At 48.4% G+C, this 17245-nt stretch overlaps 1 protein-coding gene across 1 annotated transcript; it reads left to right on the top strand.

Moving 5' to 3' along the window:
• Nucleotides 1-259: 259 nt before the first annotated feature.
• Nucleotides 260-4138, top strand: LOC143219630 (zinc finger BED domain-containing protein 4-like). Its single transcript, XM_076445531.1, has 7 exons — nucleotides 260-1874; nucleotides 1960-2268; nucleotides 2361-2802; nucleotides 2845-3033; nucleotides 3249-3255; nucleotides 3517-3624; nucleotides 4081-4138. The coding sequence occupies exons 1-7, from the start codon at nucleotides 1329-1331 to the stop codon at nucleotides 4136-4138; spliced, it is 1659 nt and encodes a 552-aa protein (XP_076301646.1). The 5' UTR covers nucleotides 260-1328.
• The last annotated feature ends 13107 nt before the right edge of the window (nucleotides 4139-17245 follow it).

Below are 17245 nucleotides of genomic sequence, written 5' to 3'. Positions count from 1 at the left end.
ATTTGAGTTTTTCATTGGCCGCGGAAGACCGATGAAAATATTGAACTATTCTTCGACATTTTGTCAATAAAGCCACTAATTCCGTGCACGGCTTAATAGCATCTTTGATAACCAACTGAAAAAAAGTATAAAATTTAGCCGTTAAAACATATTGTTCATTGAGATAATGTCCACTTCGTTAAATAATTGTTATTAACATATTTTTACTTGTAAATTATTATGAGCGAACCATGGAATTCGCTCCCATATACGACTCAATCGTACAGCTTTTACTATAATTGCAGCATTGTCCGTTACAAAAAATATATTAAATTCTTCGTTAAGCAGGTTCCATTGTCTAATTGTATTCTTCAAAAATGAATTAATATGTTCACCGCTGTATGATTCGGTGACGTTGCTTATTTTTAGTGTGAAGTTTTGTATAGCGAAGTTGCTGTTCATATAGTGTACCGTGACGGATAGGTAATTTTCATTTGATCTTGAAGTCCATCCATCCGTCGTGAAAGCAAAAGTTTCCGTCAAAAAAATTGAGAAGATTAATTGAAGATTACAAAAAACATATACACACTTCACTATTATAATTCAATAAAAATATTCTGACTTACAGTTTGGATATCTTTTTCTATTATCGTCGCAACGATATCCGAGAGAGTGGTACGACTGGGTAAATTGTACCGCGGCTTTAACATTCGAATTAAATTTTTGAATCCACTATCATTGACCATACAGAACGATTGACAATCAGCTATTATCATCTCAGCAATGGATGTAGTAGTTTTTTTCGCCCTTGCAGAATTGCTTTCCAGCATGCCTAGTTTTCCTCTACATATATTTGTGACATTACGTCTGGTGTGAACTTCTTCCTCCCAGTCCGCGAAATATACATCACGATGCACACTCTTTCGTCCCTATTTATTTTGGTAACTCATTTCCAAACTATGCATTCTTCTCTTTCGAACACTGTCCACCGCCACAGCATTTGCACTAGACGCAACTGCAACTATCTCTGTGTTGTCCACTTCTATGGCACTGTTTGTACTCGCGCTATCCATTTTGTATAATTAAAAAAAAAGTCAATTAACGATGTACGGCTCGTGATGACTAAACTCTTCGAGTACGATACAATGTTATCTTGGCGATCGTCTCGATCGAAGTTCGACGATGATCGCCGACTCGGCGACGCCGGTGCAACATTGTATCATACTTTTAAGAAGGAATGGTCGAAATAACGAACGAAGAGCCAGTCTTTCGCTGACGATCACAGAGTGCAGTCATTCCGAATCACGAGCAGTGCATCATTAATTGTGTCTTTTTTGAAATTCTACAAAATGGATAGCGCGAGTGGAAACAGTGCGATGGAAGTGGACAACGCAGACATAGGTGCAGTTGCGTCTAGTGCAAATGTGGCGGTGAACAGCGTTCAAAGGAAAAGTACAGTTTGGAAATGGTTCACCAAAATAAATCAGGACGAAAGTGTGTGCAAGCTTTGTCAAAAGGTATTTAAATGCAAGCGGGCTAGCACAACATCGCTAAAACGGCATGTAGAATGCCAGCATCGTGAAGTATATGTCGCGGTACAGCAGCAAGAAGTCCCCACCAGACGCGATGTCACAAATGTGGATGAAAACCTAGTCATGCTGGATAGCAATTCTACAAGGGCGAAAGCAATTACTACAGCCATTGCCTTGATGATCATACGTGATTGTCAGCCGTTCTGCATTGTCAATGATAGCGGATTCAAAAATTTAATTAAACTGTTAGAGCCGCGGTACAATTTACCTAGTCGTATCACTTTCTCGGATACCATTATACCTACCATATATGAGAACGAGAAGAAAAGGATTGCGACGATACTAGAAAAAGATATCGAAACTGTAAGTCAGAATATTTTTATTGAATTATAATAGTGAAGTGTGTATATGTTTTTTGTAATCTTTAATTAATCTTCTCAATTTTTAGACGGAATCTTTTGCTTTCACGACGGATGGATGGACGTCAAGGTCTAATGAAAATTACCTGTCCGTAACGGTTCACTATATGAACAGCAATTTCGTTATACAAAACTTGACACTGAAAATCAGCAACGTCACGGAATCCCACACCGGTGAACACATTCATTCATTTTTAAAGAATACACTGAGAGAATGGAACCTGCATAATGAAGAATTCAATATATTTTTTGTAACTGATAACGCTGCAAATATAGTGAAAGCTATACGATTGAATCGTACATGGGAGCGAATTCCATGTTTCGCTCATACATTACAAGTAAAAACATGTTAATAACAATTATTTAACGAAGTAGACATTATCTCAATGAACAATATGTTTTAACGGCTAAATTTAATACTTTTTTTCAGTTGGTTATCAAGGATGCTATTAAGCCGTGCTCAGAATTAGTGACTTTATTAACAAAATGTAGAAGGATAGTTAGATATTTTCATCGGTCGTCGGCGGCCAATCAAAAACTGAAACGTGAACAGTTGGCGCAGTATCCGGGAAGGACACCGTTGAAATTAATCATCGACTGTGAAACGAGGTGGAACTCGCAGTACGATATGTTGAACAGATTAATGAACGTGCGTCGAGCGTTGCATACCGTACTGTGCGAACCGCGGATGCCCGACGCAATCACAAGCCGCGAGTGGGCCGAAATAGAAGAATATTCAACGTGTCTGAAATTATTTAAGGAAGCCACGGAAATCATGACTGTGGAAAATACGCCTACTCTCCCGCGATACATTCCCACAGTCTACGGAATTCGGGATACTCTGATGAACATGCTTGAGAACGACAATCCAAGCGAGATCTCAGTATTAAAAAATAATTTTATAATTGAATTAGGCAGCAGATTTTATTTTGCAACTAGTACGGACAGCTTACTAGTGAGCATGATTTTGGATCCACGAATAAAGAATCGCTTGTTGCCAATTGAGAGGAAAGAACAGGCAAAGGATATTTTAGAGAAATTTGCAAACAAATATAGCAAATCTTCTATAACAAATAATGCAGGCGTTGCAGATGAAAACGTTGGTGAGTGTAAAAGAATCACAAAATTGAGCGAGATTGTATTTAATATATAATACTATGTACGTATTTTATAATATTTTTTTGCAGAAGCATCATCAATACAATCATCACAAAGCCTTTTTAGTTTCTTCAAAAATGTTGCTCGGAACGAAGGCCAACCGATTAATATTTTGCAACACCAAATAGAGACATACTTGACGGAAAAACTGATTGCACAGGAATCCTGTATATTAGAGTGGTGGAGACAAAATTCCACACGCTTTCCCGAGTTAGCAGTAGTTGCTAGAAATTTATTTGGCATTCCCGCATCACAGGCATATAGCGAGCGACTATTTTCACTAGCGGGCAATATAGTTACAGAGAGAAGGACGTCTCTATTATCGGAGAAAGTGGAGCAACTATGTTTTGTATCTGCCAACCAGAAATCATAGATTGTACTGCAAAGGCATGTATCACTTTTATCAATTATATTGTTATTGTTATCAGAGTATTCTTACTATTATTGTTGTTGTTATTATTATTAATGTTGTTGTTATTCGCCAGTAGAACAGAGACGAGGAGGCGCGCCGACTTCGGCGTAGCGACAATATTGAAGTGAGAACCAAACGGCTCCAACCGGAAGTGTCGCGGAAAACCAGCGGGAGAACGGGTGGTGGTTTTTTAGTGGCTGAAAATCCCACACTACTTGGCAGTGCGGACCCTGCCTCGTGCCTTTTCAAGGTTTTTCCACCTTCCCGCGTTAAAAAAAAAAAAAAAAAAAAAAATTATTGTACTTGCAAAGAATTAAGTTGTAATAAGTATGACTGCTTTTCGTATTTGTGAGAATGTTGGTGTATTATTATTAAATATTCCGTTTTGTCGATCGTAATGTAATTGCTTTGTTTTGATTTTGTTATTATTATTATTCGTATATATCGTTATTATTATTATTGTTATTGTTACTGTTAATATTGTTGTTATTGTCAATATTGCTATTATTGTTAATATTGTTGTTATTGTTAATATTGCTATTATTGTTAATATTGTTATTTTTGTTATCGTTATCATTAGCATCATCATCACTATTATTCATCTATTTATTCTATCTTACTATTATAACAACGGTTAGTATGACCAGCTCCCTGGTATGACGAATTATCTTAAACACAACATAAGAGTGAGAGAGAGAGAGAGAGAGAGAGAGAGAAATAAAGGAAAATTTATTTATGATTTAATACATGTATAATATGTGTCACTTTTCATTAATTACCTTCATATTTATATATATATATATATACACATATATATATGTATAAGCATCATCGTTTGCACTATCAGTATACTTCCACAAATCATAAAATTGTGCAAGGTATTATTTAAATATATCCTTTTGCGTTTTCATACAACCTTCTACAAGCATAAATAATACTGATTATTGTGTAAATTCAGCACAGAATTTAAATACCCACTTCAACTTTTGCAAATTCAGAAAAGACTTCGAGATGAAAATCACTCAAACATTTACAAAGATTACAATATTATCTAAAGAGCAAGTATCACGAGTTTTGAACCTAAACCTGAAGTCCCTTATCTATAATCTATACTCACACAGTACTGAATGACAGGGCGATGGTAGGTTATAGACTTGCACATACTGGCACGAATATATGTACAAATATATATCAATAATATACAGTGTTTATATATACATTTTTTCGCGAATTTTAGGAAGATCAAATAGTAGACGTTTGTTGTTCAATTAACACAGATCTACAAAGCGTATTTGTTAAATTTTCAATATAGGTCCACATAAAGAAGTTGTATAATGCAACTTTTAGTATTTCTTCCACAATTCCGATCATTTGCTATTTATGAAAAAAATTTAATTTAAAACGACGTTTCAGTTTCGGAAGAACTGAACTGCGAATTCATATATCTACTGAAAACCACCAATAAAACAAAATTTTGTTTGTAAATATCGTTTTTTAATGTTTAAATAAATACTATATTTATAATAATATCATATTGTGATTGCTCTCAATATAAATAAAAAAACCCACTTTGTTTCATGTCTCTATCATGAACAGAACAAAAGTTATAGAATTTTGTCCAAGAAACAGGCATTCCGGCGCACTGTGGGTCGGTGCGAGCTGAGCTAATTGTAAGCTCGACTGGATTGATCGAGCCGGTCGAGTACTCGCATCGATGCAAGTAACTCGCACCGATGCGAGCCGATGACGCGGCGCGAGTAGCTCGCTTCGATGCGGGTAGCTTGCATCGATGCGAGCTACTCGCATCGTGCGAGCCGCTCGCATCGTGCGAGTACTCGACTCGACTCGACCAATCGAGTCGAGCTTAGCTCGGCTCGCATTTTGCGAGTACTCGAACAGCCCTAATAAGCTGCCCCGTTAAAAATGAAACCCGAATTTCGGCGCTTCCACGGTTCAGGGCTGAAAAGGGCCCGAAAGAAAATAACTGATTCAAACGTTCGAATTTAACGCCAACTTCGCGACGCTGACTTCGCATCGATGGCGAGTGCCGCCACAGTCGCCGCGTTTACTCTCCCGTGATAGTTGAGCGAATCGACTTGTAACTTTGAGCTTACGAATCCGACTCTACGTTTAGGTTTACATTTTCCATTAATTTTAAAGGGGCAGGGGGGGTTGGGGAGGGGTGGTTGGTGTTGACAGACCAACCGCACGCCTCCCCGCCACCATCGTCGCTACCGACGACCTCGACCTGGAGCCGAGCCGAGCCGAGCCGAGCCGAAGGACCGACGGGCTCCCGGAAAATTCCGAAAGGCGATATACCTTTAATTCCCAGTTGGCCGTAACTTTTTCGGTGACGTCAAATTAGTGAAATTTTGCGATTTCTTTGTCGCCGTATAGCTCGAGAACGGGTCGACGGGTGCGGGCGAGAGTAGGCTCGTCGGACGGAGGACGCGGAGACGAAAGTTTACCGCGCGAAAAATTCGCGAAAATTCGCAAAAAATTTTTTATGTGTGCATCGGTAACGCGCGTCGACCTCGGCGGAGGATAACTTACCGACCACAACCGGCAGTGGTCGGTAAAGCTCGGGGGGTATAAGCTGCCGCGTTAAAAATGAAACCCGAATTTCGGCGCTTCCACGGTTCAGGGCTGAAAAGGGCCCGAAAGGAAATAACTGATTCAAACGTTCGAATTTAACGCCAACTTCGCGACGCTGACTTCGCATCGATGGCGAGTGCCGCCACAGTTGCCGCGTTTACTCTCGCTTGATAGTTGAGCGAATCGGCTTGTAACTTTGAGCTTACGAATCCGACTCTACGTTTAGGTTTACATTTTCCATTAATTTTAAAGGGGTAGGGGGGATTGGGGGGGGTGGTTGGTGTTGACAGACCAACCGCACAACTCCCCGCCACCATCGTCGCTACCGACGACCTCAAACCTCGAGCCGAGCCGAGCCGAGCCGAGCCGAGCGGGGCCGAAGGCCCGACGGGCTCCCGGAAAATTCGGAAAGGCGATATACCTTTAATTCCCATTTGGCCGTAACTTTCTCGATGACGTCAAATTAGTGAAATTTTACGATTTCTTTGTCGCCGTATAGCTCGAGAACCGGTCGACGGGTGCGGGCGAGAGTAGGCTCGTCGGACGGAGGACGCGGAGACGAAGGTTTACCGCGCGAAAAATTCGCGAAAGTTTCTCGAAAAATTTGTTACATGTGCATCGGTAACGCGCGTCGACCTCGGCGGAGAAAAAGTTACCGAACATCACCGGCAGTGGTCGGTAACGCTCGGGGGGTATAAGCTGCCGCGTTAAAAATGAAACCCGAATTTCGGCGCTTCCACGGTTCAGGGCTGAAAAGGGCCCGAAAGAAAATAACTGATTCAAACGTTCGCATTTAACGCCAACTTCGCGACGCTGACTTCGCATCGGTGGCGAGTGCCGCCACAGTCGCCGCGTTTACTCTCCCCTGAGAGTTGAGCGAATCGACTTGTAACTTCGAGGTTACGAATCCGACTCTACGTTTAGGTTTACTTTTTCCATTAATTTTAAAGGGTCGGAGGGGTGGTGGGGTGGTTGGCGATGACAGACCAATCGCGCGCCTCCCCGCCACCATCGTCGCTACCGACGACCTAGACTTCGAGCCGAGCCGAGCCGAGCGGGGCCGAAGGCCCGATGGGCTCCCGGAAAATTCGTGAAGGCGATATACCTTTAATTCCCAGTTGGCCGTAACTTTTTCGATGACGTCAAATTAGTGAAAAATCAAAGTTTTTTTGTCGCCGTATAGCTCGAGACCCGGTCGACGGTTGCGGGCGAGAGTAGGCTCGTCGGACGGAGGACGCGGAGACGAAGGTTAATCGCGCGAAAAAATCGCGTAAGATTCTCGAAAAATTTTTTACGTGTGCATCGGTAACGCGCGTCGACCTCGGCGGAGGATAAGTTACCGACCACCACCGGCAGTGGTCGGTAACGGTCGGGGGGTATAAGCTGCCGCGTTAAAAATGAAACCCGAATTTCGGCACTTCCACGGTTCAGGGCTGAAAAGGGCCCGAAAGAAAATAACTGACTCAAACGTTCGAATTGAACGCCAACTTCGCGACGCTGACTTCGCATCGGTGGCGAGTGCCGCTACAGTCGCCGCGTTTACTCTCCCCTGAGAGTTGAGCGAATCGACTTGTAACTTCGAGGTTACGAATCCGACTCTACGTTTAGGTTTACATTTTCCATTAATTTTAAAGGGAGGGGGGGTGGGGGGGTTGGCGATGACAGACCAATCGCGCGCCTCACCGCCACCATCGTCGCTTTCGACGAACTCGACCTCGAGCCGAGCCGAGCGGGGCCGAAGGCCCGATGGGCTCCCGGAAAATTGGGGAAGGCGATGTACCTTTAATTCCCAGTTGGCCGTAACTTTTTCGGTGACGTCAAATTAGTGAAATTTTGCGATTTCTTCGTCGCCGTATAGCTCGAGAACGGGACGACGGGCGCGGGCGAGAGTAGGCTCGTCGGACAGAGGACGCGGAGGCAAAGGTTTACCGCGCGAAAAATTCTCGAAAATTCGCGAAAAATTTTTTACGTGTGCATCGGTAACGCGCGTCGACCTCGGCGGAGGATAACTTACCGACCACCACCGGCAGTGGTCGGTAACGCTCGGGGGGTATAAGCTGCCGCGTTAAAAATGAAACCCGAATTTCGGCGCCTCCACGGTTCAGGGCTGAAAAGGTCCCGAAAGAAAATAACTGATTCAAACGTTCGAATTTAACGCCAACTTCGCGACGCTGACTTCGCATCGGTGGCGAGTGCCGCCACAGTCGCCGCGTTTACTCTCCCCTGAGAGTTGAGCGAATCGACTTGTAACTTCGAGGTTACGAATCCGACTCTACGTTTAGGTTTACTTTTTCCATTAATTTTAAAGGGTCGGAGGGGTGGTGGGGTGGTTGGCGATGACAGACCAATCGCGCGCCTCCCCGCCACCATCGTCGCTACCGACGACCTAGACTTCGAGCCGAGCCGAGCCGAGCGGGGCCGAAGGCCCGACGGGCTCCCGGAAAATTCGTGAAGGCGATATACCTTTAATTCCCAGTTGGCCGTAACTTCTTCGGTGACGTCAAATTAGTGAAATTTTGCGATTTCTTTGTCGCCGTATAGCTCGAGAACCGGTCGACGGGTGCGGGCGAGAGTAGGCTCGTCGGACGGAGGACGCGTAGACGAAGGTTTACCGCGCGAAAAATTCGCGAAAGATTCTCGAAAAATTTTTTACCTGTGCATCGGTAACGCGCGTTGACCTCGGCGGAGGATAAGTTACCGACCACCACCGGCAGTGGTCGGTAACGGTCGGGGGGTATAAGCTGCCGCGTTAAAAATGAAACCCGAATTTCGGCACTTCCACGGTTCAGGGCTGAAAAGGGCCCGAAAGAAAATAACTGATTCAAACGTTCGAATTGAACGCCAACTTTGCGACGGTGACTTCGCATCGGTGGCGAGTGCCGCTACAGTCGCCGCGTTTACTCTCCCCTGAGAGTTGAGCGAATCGACATGTAACTTCGAGGTTACGAATCCGACTCTACGTTTAGGTTAACCTTTTCCATTAATTTTAAAGGGACGGGGGGGTGGTGGGGTGGTTGGCGATGACAGACCAATCGCGCGCCTCACCGCCACCATCGTCGCTTTCGACGACCTCGACCTCGAGCCGAGCCGGGCCGAGCCGAGCGGGGCCGATGGCCCGATGGGCTCCCGGAAAATTCGGGAAGGCGATGTACCTTTAATTCCCAGTTGGCCGTAACTTTTTCGGTGACGTCAAATTAGTGAAATTTTGCGATTTCTTTGTCGCCGTATAGCTCGAGAACGGGTCGACGGGCGCGGGCGATAGTAGGCTCGTCGGACGGAGGACGCGGAGACGAAGGTTTACCGCGCGAAAAATTCGCGAAAATTCGCGAAAAATTTTTTACCTGTGCATCGGTAACGCGCGTCGACCTCGGCGGAGGATAAGTTACCGACCAACACCGGCAGTGGTCGGTAACGGTCGGGGGGTATAAGCTGCCGCGTTAAAAATGAAACCCGAATTTCGGCACTTCCACGGTTCAGGGCTTAAAAGGGCCCGAAAGAAAATAACTGATTCAAACGTTCGAATTGAACGCCAACTTTGCGACGCTGACTTCGCATCGGTGGCGAGTGCCGCCACAGTCGCCGCGTTTACTCTCCCCTGATAGTTGAGCGAATCGACTAGTGACTTCGAGGTTACGAATCCGACTCTACGTTTAGGTTTACATTTTCCATTAATTTTAAAGGGAGTGGGGGTGGGGGGGTTGGCGATGACAGACCAATCGCGCGCCTCCCCGCCACCATCGTCGCTATCGACGACCTCGACCTCGAGCCGAACCGAGCCGAGCCGAGCGGGGCCGAAGGCCCGATGGGCTCCCGGAAAATTCGTGAAGGTGATATACCTTTAATTCCCAGTTGGCCGTAACTTTTTCGATGACGTCAAATTAGTGAAAAATCAAAGTTTTTTTGTCGTCGTATAGCTCGAGACCCGGTCGACGGTTGCGGGCGAGAGTAGGCTCGTCGGACGGAGGACGCGGAGACGAAGGTTAATCGCGCGAAAAAATCGCGAAAGATTCTCGAAAAATTTTTTACGTGTGCATCGGTAACGCGCGTCGACCTCGGCGGAGGATAACTTACCGAAAACCACCGGCAGTGGTCGGTAACGCTCGGGGGATATAAGCTGCCGCGTTAAAAATGAAACCCGAATTTCGGCGCTTCCAATGTTCAGGGCTGAAAAGGGCCCGAAAGAAAATAACTGACTCAAACGTTCGAATTGAACGCCAACTTCGCGACGCTGACTTCGCATCGGTGGCGAGTGCCGCTACAGTCGCCGCGATTACTCTCCCTTGAGAGTTGAGCGAATCGACTAGTAACTTCGAGGTTACGAATCCGACTCTACGTTTAGGTTTACCTTTTCCATTAATTTTAAAGGGACGGGGGGGTGGTGGGGTGGTTGGCGATGACAGACCAATCGCGCGCCTCACCGCCACCATCGTCGCTTTCGACGACCTCGACCTCGAGCCGAGCCGAGCCGAGCCGTACGGGGCCGAAGGCCCGATGGGCTCCCGGAAAATTCGGGAAGGCGATATACCTTTAATTCCCAGTTGGCCGTAACTTCTTCGATGACGTCAAATTAGTGAAATTTTGCGATTTCTTTGTCGCCGTATAGCTCGAGAACGGGTCGACGGGCGCGGGCGATAGTAGGCTCGTCGGACGGAGGACGCGGAGACGAAGGTTTACCGCGCGAAAAATTCGCGAAAATTCGCGAAAAATTTTTTACCTGTGCATCGGTAACGCGCGTCGACCTCGGCGGAGGATAAGTTACCGACCAACACCGGCAGTGGTCGGTAACGGTCGGGGGGTATAAGCTGCCGCGTTAAAAATGAATCCCGAATTTCGGCACTTCCACGGTTCAGGGCTTAAAAGGGCCCGAAAGAAAATAACTGATTCAAACGTTCGAATTGAACGCCAACTTTGCGACGCTGACTTCGCATCGGTGGCGAGTGCCGCCACAGTCGCCGCGTTTACTCTCCCCTGATAGTTGAGCGAATCGACTAGTGACTTCGAGGTTACGAATCCGACTCTACGTTTAGGTTTACATTTTCCATTAATTTTAAAGGGAGTGGGGGTGGGGGGGTTGGCGATGACAGACCAATCGCGCGCCTCCCCGCCACCATCGTCGCTATCGACGACCTCGACCTCGAGCCGAACCGAGCCGAGCCGAGCGGGGCCGAAGGCCCGATGTGCTCCCGGAAAATTCGTGAAGGTGATATACCTTTAATTCCCAGTTGGCCGTAACTTTTTCGATGACGTCAAATTAGTGAAAAATCAAAGTTTTTTTGTCGTCGTATAGCTCGAGACCCGGTCGACGGTTGCGGGCGAGAGTAGGCTCGTCGGACGGAGGACGCGGAGACGAAGGTTAATCGCGCGAAAAAATCGCGAAAGATTCTCGAAAAATTTTTTACGTGTGCATCGGTAAAGCGCGTCGACCTCGGCGGAGGATAACTTACCGAAAACCACCGGCAGTGGTCGGTAACGCTCGGGGGATATAAGCTGCCGCGTTAAAAATGAAACCCGAATTTCGGCGCTTCCAATGTTCAGCCCTGAAAAGGGCCCGAAAGAAAATAACTGACTCAAACGTTCGAATTGAACGCCAACTTCGCGACGCTGACTTCGCATCGGTGGCGAGTGCCGCTACAGTCGCCGCGATTACTCTCCCTTGAGAGTTGAGCGAATCGACTAGTAACTTCGAGGTTACGAATCCGACTCTACGTTTAGGTTTACCTTTTCCATTAATTTTAAAGGGACGGGGGGGTGGTGGGGTGGTTGGCGATGACAGACCAATCGCGCGCCTCACCGCCACCATCGTCGCTTTCGACGACCTCGACCTCGAGCCGAGCCGAGCCGAGCCGTACGGGGCCGAAGGCCCGATGGGCTCCCGGAAAATTCGGGAAGGCGATATACCTTTAATTCCCAGTTGGCCGTAACTTTTTCGGTGACGTCAAATTAGTGAAATTTTGCGGTTTCTTTGTCGCCGTATAGCTCGAGAACGGGTCGACGGGCGCGGGCGATAGTAGGCTCGTCGGACGGAGGACGCGGAGACGAAGGTTTACCGCGCGAAAAATTCGCGAAAATTCGCGAAAAATTTTTTACCTGTGCATCGGTAACGCGCGTCGACCTCGGCGGAGGATAAGTTACCGACCAACACCGGCAGTGGTCGGTAACGGTCGGGGGGTATAAGCTGCCGCGTTAAAAATGAAACCCGAATTTCGGCACTTCCACGGTTCAGGGCTTAAAAGGGCCCGAAAGAAAATAACTGATTCAAACGTTCGAATTGAACGCCAACTTTGCGACGCTGACTTCGCATCGGTGGCGAGTGCCGCCACAGTCGCCGCGTTTACTCTCCCCTGATAGTTGAGCGAATCGACTAGTGACTTCGAGGTTACGAATCCGACTCTACGTTTAGGTTTACATTTTCCATTAATTTTAAAGGGAGTGGGGGTGGGGGGGTTGGCGATGACAGACCAATCGCGCGCCTCCCCGCCACCATCGTCGCTATCGACGACCTCGACCTCGAGCCGAACCGAGCCGAGCCGAGCGGGGCCGAAGGCCCGATGTGCTCCCGGAAAATTCGTGAAGGTGATATACCTTTAATTCCCAGTTGGCCGTAACTTTTTCGATGACGTCAAATTAGTGAAAAATCAAAGTTTTTTTGTCGTCGTATAGCTCGAGACCCGGTCGACGGTTGCGGGCGAGAGTAGGCTCGTCGGACGGAGGACGCGGAGACGAAGGTTAATCGCGCGAAAAAATCGCGAAAGATTCTCGAAAAATTTTTTACGTGTGCATCGGTAACGCGCGTCGACCTCGGCGGAGGATAACTTACCGAAAACCACCGGCAGTGGTCGGTAACGCTCGGGGGATATAAGCTGCCGCGTTAAAAATGAAACCCGAATTTCGGCGCTTCCAATGTTCAGGGCTGAAAAGGGCCCGAAAGAAAATAACTGACTCAAACGTTCGAATTGAACGCCAACTTCGCGACGCTGACTTCGCATCGGTGGCGAGTGCCGCTACAGTCGCCGCGATTACTCTCCCTTGAGAGTTGAGCGAATCGACTAGTAACTTCGAGGTTACGAATCCGACTCTACGTTTAGGTTTACTTTTTCCATTAATTTTAAAGGGTCGGAGGGGTGGTGGGGTGGTTGGCGATGACAGACCAATCGCGCGCCTCCCCGCCACCATCGTCGCTACCGACGACCTAGACTTCGAGCCGAGCCGAGCCGAGCGGGGCCGAAGGCCCGATGGGCTCCCGGAAAATTCGTGAAGGCGATATACCTTTAATTCCCAGTTGGCCGTAACTTTTTCGATGACGTCAAATTAGTGAAAAATCAAAGTTTTTTTGTCGCCGTATAGCTCGAGACCCGGTCGACGGTTGCGGGCGAGAGTAGGCTCGTCGGACGGAGGACGCGGAGACGAAGGTTAATCGCGCGAAAAAATCGCGTAAGATTCTCGAAAAATTTTTTACGTGTGCATCGGTAACGCGCGTCGACCTCGGCGGAGGATAAGTTACCGACCACCACCGGCAGTGGTCGGTAACGGTCGGGGGGTATAAGCTGCCGCGTTAAAAATGAAACCCGAATTTCGGCACTTCCACGGTTCAGGGCTGAAAAGGGCCCGAAAGAAAATAACTGACTCAAACGTTCGAATTGAACGCCAACTTCGCGACGCTGACTTCGCATCGGTGGCGAGTGCCGCTACAGTCGCCGCGTTTACTCTCCCCTGAGAGTTGAGCGAATCGACTTGTAACTTCGAGGTTACGAATCCGACTCTACGTTTAGGTTTACATTTTCCATTAATTTTAAAGGGAGGGGGGTGGGGGGGTTGGCGATGACAGACCAATCGCGCGCCTCACCGCCACCATCGTCGCTACCGACGACCTAGACTTCGAGCCGAGCCGAGCCGAGCGGGGCCGAAGGCCCGACGGGCTCCCGGAAAATTCGTGAAGGCGATATACCTTTAATTCCCAGTTGGCCGTAACTTCTTCGGTGACGTCAAATTAGTGAAATTTTGCGATTTCTTTGTCGCCGTATAGCTCGAGAACGGGTCGACGGGCGCGGGCGATAGTAGGCTCGTCGGACGGAGGACGCGGAGACGAAGGTTTACCGCGCGAAAAATTCGCGAAAATTCGCGAAAAATTTTTTACCTGTGCATCGGTAACGCGCGTCGACCTCGGCGGAGGATAAGTTACCGACCAACACCGGCAGTGATCGGTAACGGTCGGGGGGTATAAGCTGCCGCGTTAAAAATGAAACCCGAATTTCGGCACTTCCACGGTTCAGGGCTTAAAAGGGCCCGAAAGAAAATAACTGATTCAAACGTTCGAATTGAACGCCAACTTTGCGACGCTGACTTCGCATCGGTGGCGAGTGCCGCCACAGTCGCCGCGTTTACTCTCCCCTGATAGTTGAGCGAATCGACTAGTGACTTCGAGGTTACGAATCCGACTCTACGTTTAGGTTTACATTTTCCATTAATTTTAAAGGGAGTGGGGGTGGGGGGGTTGGCGATGACAGACCAATCGCGCGCCTCCCCGCCACCATCGTCGCTATCGACGACCTCGACCTCGAGCCGAACCGAGCCGAGCCGAGCGGGGCCGAAGGCCCGATGGGCTCCCGGAAAATTCGTGAAGGTGATATACCTTTAATTCCCAGTTGGCCGTAACTTTTTCGATGACGTCAAATTAGTGAAAAATCAAAGTTTTTTTGTCGTCGTATAGCTCGAGACCCGGTCGACGGTTGCGGGCGAGAGTAGGCTCGTCGGACGGAGGACGCGGAGACGAAGGTTAATCGCGCGAAAAAATCGCGAAAGATTCTCGAAAAATTTTTTACGTGTGCATCGGTAACGCGCGTCGACCTCGGCGGAGGATAACTTACCGAAAACCACCGGCAGTGGTCGGTAACGCTCGGGGGATATAAGCTGCCGCGTTAAAAATGAAACCCGAATTTCGGCGCTTCCAATGTTCAGGGCTGAAAAGGGCCCGAAAGAAAATAACTGACTCAAACGTTCGAATTGAACGCCAACTTCGCGACGCTGACTTCGCATCGGTGGCGAGTGCCGCTACAGTCGCCGCGATTACTCTCCCTTGAGAGTTGAGCGAATCGACTAGTAACTTCGAGGTTACGAATCCGACTCTACGTTTAGGTTTACCTTTTCCATTAATTTTAAAGGGACGGGGGGGTGGTGGGGTGGTTGGCGATGACAGACCAATCGCGCGCCTCACCGCCACCATCGTCGCTTTCGACGACCTCGACCTCGAGCCGAGCCGAGCCGAGCCGTACGGGGCCGAAGGCCCGATGGGCTCCCGGAAAATTCGGGAAGGCGATATACCTTTAATTCCCAGTTGGCCGTAACTTCTTCGATGACGTCAAATTAGTGAAATTTTGCGATTTCTTTGTCGCCGTATAGCTCGAGACCCGGTCGACGGTTGCGGGCGAGAGTAGGCTCGTCGGACGGAGGACGCGGAGACGAAGGTTAATCGCGCGAAAAAATCGCGAAAGATTCTCGAAAAATTTTTTACGTGTGCATCGGTAACGCGCGTCGACCTCGGCGGAGGATAACTTACCGAAAACCACCGGCAGTGGTCGGTAACGCTCGGGGGATATAAGCTGCCGCGTTAAAAATGAAACCCGAATTTCGGCGCTTCCAATGTTCAGGGCTGAAAAGGGCCCGAAAGAAAATAACTGACTCAAACGTTCGAATTGAACGCCAACTTCGCGACGCTGACTTCGCATCGGTGGCGAGTGCCGCTACAGTCGCCGCGATTACTCTCCCTTGAGAGTTGAGCGAATCGACTAGTAACTTCGAGGTTACGAATCCGACTCTACGTTTAGGTTTACTTTTTCCATTAATTTTAAAGGGTCGGAGGGGTGGTGGGGTGGTTGGCGATGACAGACCAATCGCGCGCCTCCCCGCCACCATCGTCGCTACCGACGACCTAGACTTCGAGCCGAGCCGAGCCGAGCGGGGCCGAAGGCCCGATGGGCTCCCGGAAAATTCGTGAAGGCGATATACCTTTAATTCCCAGTTGGCCGTAACTTTTTCGATGACGTCAAATTAGTGAAAAATCAAAGTTTTTTTGTCGCCGTATAGCTCGAGACCCGGTCGACGGTTGCGGGCGAGAGTAGGCTCGTCGGACGGAGGACGCGGAGACGAAGGTTAATCGCGCGAAAAAATCGCGTAAGATTCTCGAAAAATTTTTTACGTGTGCATCGGTAACGCGCGTCGACCTCGGCGGAGGATAAGTTACCGACCACCACCGGCAGTGGTCGGTAACGGTCGGGGGGTATAAGCTGCCGCGTTAAAAATGAAACCCGAATTTCGGCACTTCCACGGTTCAGGGCTGAAAAGGGCCCGAAAGAAAATAACTGACTCAAACGTTCGAATTGAACGCCAACTTCGCGACGCTGACTTCGCATCGGTGGCGAGTGCCGCTACAGTCGCCGCGTTTACTCTCCCCTGAGAGTTGAGCGAATCGACTTGTAACTTCGAGGTTACGAATCCGACTCTACGTTTAGGTTTACATTTTCCATTAATTTTAAAGGAGGGGGGTGGGGGGGTTGGCGATGACAGACCAATCGCGCGCCTCACCGCCACCATCGTCGCTACCGACGACCTAGACTTCGAGCCGAGCCGAGCCGAGCGGGGCCGAAGGCCCGACGGGCTCCCGGAAAATTCGTGAAGGCGATATACCTTTAATTCCCAGTTGGCCGTAACTTCTTCGGTGACGTCAAATTAGTGAAATTTTGCGATTTCTTTGTCGCCGTATAGCTCGAGAACGGGTCGACGGGCGCGGGCGATAGTAGGCTCGTCGGACGGAGGACGCGGAGACGAAGGTTTACCGCGCGAAAAATTCGCGAAAATTCGCGAAAAATTTTTTACCTGTGCATCGGTAACGCGCGTCGACCTCGGCGGAGGATAAGTTACCGACCAACACCGGCAGTGGTCGGTAACGGTCGGGGGGTATAAGCTGCCGCGTTAAAAATGAAACCCGAATTTCGGCACTTCCACGGTTCAGGGCTTAAAAGGGCCCGAAAGAAAATAACTGATTCAAACGTTCGAATTGAACGCCAACTTTGCGACGCTGACTTCGCATCGGTGGCGAGTGCCGCCACAGTCGCCGCGTTTACTCTCCCCTGATAGTTGAGCGAATCGACTAGTGA

The sequence above is a fragment of the Lasioglossum baleicum genome, unplaced genomic scaffold (genome assembly GCF_051020765.1).
Source record: "Lasioglossum baleicum unplaced genomic scaffold, iyLasBale1 scaffold0056, whole genome shotgun sequence".
NCBI lineage: Eukaryota > Metazoa > Arthropoda > Insecta > Hymenoptera > Halictidae > Lasioglossum > Lasioglossum baleicum.
The sequence above is the reverse complement of the archived record's forward strand: the minus strand, read 5'-3'. Positions and strand labels throughout refer to the sequence as shown.